The sequence below is a fragment of the Lipotes vexillifer genome, unplaced genomic scaffold (assembly GCF_000442215.2).
Source record: "Lipotes vexillifer unplaced genomic scaffold, Lipotes_vexillifer_v1.1 scaffold19, whole genome shotgun sequence".
In the NCBI taxonomy this organism is placed as follows: Eukaryota; Metazoa; Chordata; class Mammalia; order Artiodactyla; family Lipotidae; genus Lipotes; species Lipotes vexillifer.
In genome coordinates this window covers 1,422,718-1,428,616 of record NW_006793856.1, presented here as the reverse complement: position 1 = coordinate 1,428,616, position 5,899 = coordinate 1,422,718, and the positions used below count along the sequence as shown (strand labels likewise).

At 37.5% G+C, this 5,899-nt stretch overlaps 1 protein-coding gene across 1 annotated transcript in view; it reads left to right on the top strand.

The window, feature by feature from the left end:
- The first annotated feature begins 1,801 nt into the window (after positions 1 to 1,801).
- LOC103074649 (zinc finger CCHC domain-containing protein 10-like) overlaps positions 1,802 to 5,899 on the top strand; it is a 27,361-nt gene continuing 23,263 nt past the window's right edge. The window contains 1 exon segment of the mRNA XM_082931397.1: positions 1,802 to 1,879. Coding sequence (XP_082787523.1) covers positions 1,802 to 1,879 — 78 coding nt within the window.

Here is a 5,899-nt window from a genome sequence, read left to right as displayed (position 1 = left end):
GAGCTCCTCATTGTGAGAAACAGCAGGGTTGTATAACCTGCTATAACAAACAGACCCAAGAAATGCATTATGGATCTTATTCAAGAGTAGTTTATTTCTTGCAGCCTGACACAACTGACCAGGTAGGTGAACAGTTTGGTGTGACAGGCTGACAAAGACTCTGCCGTCTTCAACACGTGACTCCCACATCTCAAATCACCCCATTCTAACTGGCCAGAAGTATGGAGGAGTACATGTGGGAAGTTTTTAATGAATCAAGTCTGAGATGATACATATCACTCCTTCTTACATTCTATTGGCCAACCCTCAGTCCCAAAAGGAGTTGGGAAATAAGGTCCAGCTGAGGACACAGAATGAAAAGGAGGACTTATGTTCTGGTGAGAAGCTTGCAGGCTCTGTCTTTAGGATATTCTTTTAATTATATAAGGTTGGATAACGATTCTCCCACACAGGGCTAAGTAATACAGAGAAGAGATGACAATAGATAACCTTACTGAGGCTTCACAATGTGCTAGATACTGTTCTATGGGCAATACATGTATAATTTAATTCAATTCTCACAAACCCTTGAGGTATGTAATTCAACTATCCCCACATCCATACAGATCAGGCAACAAAGACCCAGAAATAGTAAGCAATTTTTTCATGGTTACCTAGCTAGCAAGTGGCAGAGCCAGGAATCCAGCTAGACTCACTCTGGAGACTGCACCGATAAGCAAAGAGGTGGATCAGTAGGTAGGTGGATATATCCTTCTTTCAAGACATTTGCAGTCCCATTGGGAATATATAATCAACATGCATGGAAAAATAATAAGCCATATATAGAGTCGTCTTGTGCACTGTGCTCTAGAAATTACATTAACAGGAGTTATGGAAGTGAAAGCAACCTGGGTAGCTGGGGATCTGTGTAGACAGTGATGACTCCTGAAGGACCCAGTTTTGAAAGCCAGGGGAAAGAGGGATGTAGAGGAGCAGAGGAGAGCTGTAATGAGGACCCCTTATTCAAGGGATACGTTGTGCTGCAGGGACATAGGAATGACTGTCAGGCTACCAGGCAGGGGATGGTGAGGACACTAAGCTGACTGTAGAGGCCAGTGTATGATGATTAGATGTGAGTTCAGGGTAACAACCAGACAGCCAGATGCCCTGAGTCTGTGACTCAGTCTAGACCCTGCCCTCTCTATCCACCATGGGAAAAATCCCTGGGCCTTATTCAATGTATGGCCTTATCATTTGTTCAATGCTCTTTGGTTCTATTCTTTAATTTTTTTTTTGACCAGCCACACAGTTTATAATATGCAGTTTTTGTAAAAGCACATTTGTAAAAAAAATAATTTTGTTGTTAAAGATCACTAGTTAAGAGCCACACAATAAATTGCATTCAGAATTTATTCCTAGCAAAAGGTTCTCTCTCCTGATAAACTAATATTCTCACTTTTATGTCATGATGGAAGGTTATGTAAACCATCATGGTGCCACTTTTGCTAAAGATACCAGAAAGCCAAGATTAAATTCTTTTCATTTTTACCCAAAAAGTGGTGGGGGACTTAGATTTTTTAATAGAATATCTTCTCTCCCATTTCTCCCTGCCTGCATTACACAACTCTTGGTTTTTATCTTTATTTTAATGGGCTGACTCTGTGCGCACTCTTCATAGAGTGCCTCAAACTATTTCAAGAAGGAAGCTGGTTAAGACAGTAGGGAGTGGATAACCGAGAATTGGGATTTGAAGGTACTTAAAAGTTTGACCGAATGACAACCAAGGAATCTTTAAGGAAGTTTAAGGAGAGATCTTGGCAACATGGCCCCTCTAGTTTTTAAGACCGCCATATCTCCACCTATCCCCGCTACATTTCAAATCCAGGGGGAGCCAAACCAGGTATTAGAGGCTTAAACAGCTCATGAGAGGGACATGTTAAAGAATCATTGTAAGTGGGAAATCTTCCTCTTTGTGCGAGGAATTGTAGTATCTGATCTCATTCATGGAAAATGTCTACTTTTCACCTGAGGTTTTTTAATTTCACTTTTAATTTTAAGATAAGTATAGATTCACATGGAGTTGTAAGAACTAACACAGAGAGAACCCCGTACCATTTACACAGCTTCTCCCAATAGCAATAAATTGCAAAACTATAGTCCAATATCACAACTGGGATATTAACACTGATACAGTCAAACAGAGAACATTTCCATCACCACCAAGATCCCTCATGTGGCCCTTCTATAGCTATGCTTACTTCCCTCCCCTCCTTCCTGTACCCTCTTTAGCCCTTGGAAACCATTATCTCTTCTCCATTTTTACGCTGGTGTCATTTCAAGAATGTTTTAATTAGAATGTAGCTTTGATATTGGTTTTTTTCATTCAGCATAATTCTCTGAAGATTCACCCAGGTTGTCAAATGTAACAACAACAGTTTATTCATTTTTACTGCTGAGTACTATTCCATGGTATAGACATACAACAACTTACGTAATCTTTCAACCACTGAAGGACATGGAGGCTGATTCCAGATTTAGCTATTACATATAAAGCCCCTATGGACATCTGTGTGTAGGTTTTTGTATGAACATGAGTTTTGTTTTGTTTTTCTCTAGAGGAGGAAGTTTTGGAGGCACCTTATTACAGCCTGGCAAAAGTGGAAATCTAGGGGCCTCACTCAACCTTTGCTGGTGGGGTAGGAATGAGGCCACAGTTTAATCTGTGTTGTTTGCCTGTAATAGAAGGTTATTATGTAAAGGTTTTCTGTCTAGCTAGGTTGTCCTTTTCCTGGTCCTTGGCTAGAAAAAGCAGACTTTTGAATTTTTGTTGTGTTTTTTTTTTGTTGTTTCTTTTTTTTTTTTTTTTTTTTTTTTTTTTTTTTTTTTTTTTTTTTTTTTGTCTGAGCTCTTTGGTATCCCTAGTTTCTGGTTTCTCCAGCCCCAAGTCTGGAATGTATGAGGCCAAAAAATAGCCTGGGAACTGACCAGCACATCATTCCTTGAGTCCCCAAATCCCTAACTGGTCTTTCTACTTTTCAGTTTTCTTGTGTTCGTTTTATGTATAATATCCAAGTTTTTTTAAATCGTACTTAGGGGAATGAAGAAGAAAAATGTATTTACTACATCTTCCTGGAAGTGGAAGTGTTTTGACATCCTTTTTTTTTTTTTTTTTTTTTTTTTGCGGTACGCGGGCCTCTCACTGTTGTGGCCTCTCACGTTGCGGAGCCCAGGCTCCAGACATACAGGCTCAGCGGCCATGGCTCTCGGGCCCAGCCGCTCTGCGGCATGTGGGATCTTCCTGGACCGGGGCACGAACCTGTGTCCCCTGCATCTCAACCACTGAGCCACCAGGGAAGCCCTTGACATCCTTTTAAACGTGGATTAATGTCTCATAAAATCAGTAAAGGCTTCAGATACTATCATTTTCATCTACTTCACTGATTGACCCCTATGAAGACATAATAAAGATATAAAAATGATCTAAATGAATCCTTTTTAACATCAAGATATACTATACGTTTCCAAAGCTTCATAAAATCTCAGCTACATGACTGGCCTATTGTTACTCCATCTGTTTCAACTTTAGTTTGCATTAACATGGAGCTTTGGTGGGATAGGTAATTTACTGTGAAGAAAACTCTCTTTTGTAGTAAAATTTGAAAGTCCAGTAAATTCAAGACACTGGTGAATTCAAAACACTGTGGATATATTTACTTGCAAGATTTTTTTCATAAGAACACTAAACTGAACATGAGGAACATGGCCTTATTATTCACATACTAATGAGTTTTTCTTTTAGGCAGCTCTCCATAATTAGCTAATAGCTGCAGGCTGTCAAAATTAAAATTAACTTAAGAAAATATCTTTACTTCAAACCTTGCTTCCTCTGACTTAACTTAAAACTATATTTAAAATTAGAAGATACCTTTTTTTAGACAACCACCTTAAGGAGACAATTAAATGATTAGAGTTCAGTCTTTGAAAATTTGCAACTATTCAAGAATTGCAACAACTTTTAAACCTAATACACAATAAAGGATAAAAGAAAAAATTTCAGAGTAATTTAGAATAAAGCCGTAGAAGACAACCTCCAAAGTAATGTCAACATTTAGTACAGTTTATGAAAAAATAAGAAGCAGATATTTAGAAATGAATTTCATTTAATTAGAAAACCACAGTCTCATTTATTCTTGAGGCCTGTATTTCAACCTTTTACACCTATAAGAAAAATTAATTTAGAAATTTAACTGGATATTCTCCATCATCTAAATACCATTTCCCCCCTAATGTCCAATAACTGTATGCTATGAGGCTATGTTAGCATGTTCTGAGAATCTATAAAATACACTTGAAATTTTGAACATTATTTTTAAGAACCCTTTCAATACTGTCCAAATGGATTCCATATATTAGTAGCCAATTAAAAAGTGGGTCAGAAAGCACTACAGCTAGAGCATACTGAACACAGGTAATTCACTTATCCATCTTCATTCCTTTATGTAACATTTATTTTCTGATCACCTCTTATGTGCCACATACTGTGTTGGATGCTAAAACACCAAATAGCTAGCAGCCCTTATCACTGAAGAACTTATGCTACAAAATGAAAACAAACAAACAAACAAAAAAACTAGGCAACATAATCTGGAAGTACAACTTCAATTCCTAGAAATGAAACTTCATTTACTATGAGTCTATGTTCAAATCATTTGCCTGAGTGAAACAGACACTTGCACTATCTTTATCCCATTTTGCTGTTGTAGATAAAACTTTTAACCAAAGTTAAATGCTCCTATGGACAATTTAACCAAAAGCAGTATATGGTGCCCTAACACTGAGGCCTACACCCCATTGGTTCTGTGCCACAGAATATGTAAGCACTACAAGATACATATAGTATACCTTCCTGACAAGTTAATTTTACTTTAAGATTTTGAGAGATAAAGTTACATAATTGTATCAATAAATATTGATAATTTGAGTGTGATATATATATATAGTAAAACTCATATGATTACATTAGACAAAAAGGCAAATTTCACATGAATTGTTAAGATTAAAAATGACACTTCAAAAAATCGTTTTTGTATGATCTGCTTTGCTCATTTTGCTTCTTATTTAATCCAAAGGTTCTAGATTGCATTTCTGGATGTTTTCCATAAGCATCAAAGTCCATTGTTTGCAATGAAATTTTTGCAAATTGCAGTACTATAAGTAAGAAGTAAAGTCAGTGCACTGTCAATTTTGTATGCAGTATAAATCCCTACAAATTCATATATTTAAAGAAATGGCCGCACATGAGCTAAAGGTTACAAAAAGATAGTACATGGAAGGAAAAACAGGAAATTATAAATCTTTGTATTAATTTCACTCTCAGGCCTGTCACGAAGGGAAAAGAAAAACACAGCAGAAACTGTGTACAATAGACCACCAACACAGGGTAATGCAAAGAGAGGACATTAATAAATCATTAATAAATCTACAGCCAAGTCTCAGTGCATAAATCCTTGAAGAATATAACTTCCACAAAAATAATTATCAAAAGTGTATTATCAAGGGATTAGCTAAAGACTCTTTAGACATAAAAAGCATGTCATATATTGTATTGTTTTACAAAACTAGAATGGCATCATTAACGTCGAAGGTAATGGAAAAAAAAATGACCTATAGGCTAAATCTTCAACAGGTCAAATAATGACTGTTAATATGGAGTAAGGAAACTATTTCAAAGTAATACTTATAAAAAATATAGTACTTAGGGGCTTCCCTGGTGGCGCAGTGGTTGAGAGTCCGCCTGCCGATGCAGGGGACACAGGTTCGTGCCCCGGTCCGGGAGGATCCCTCATGCCGTGGAGCGGCTGGGCCCGTGAGCCATGGCCGCTGAGCCTGCGCATCTGGAGCCTGTGCTCCACAACGGGAG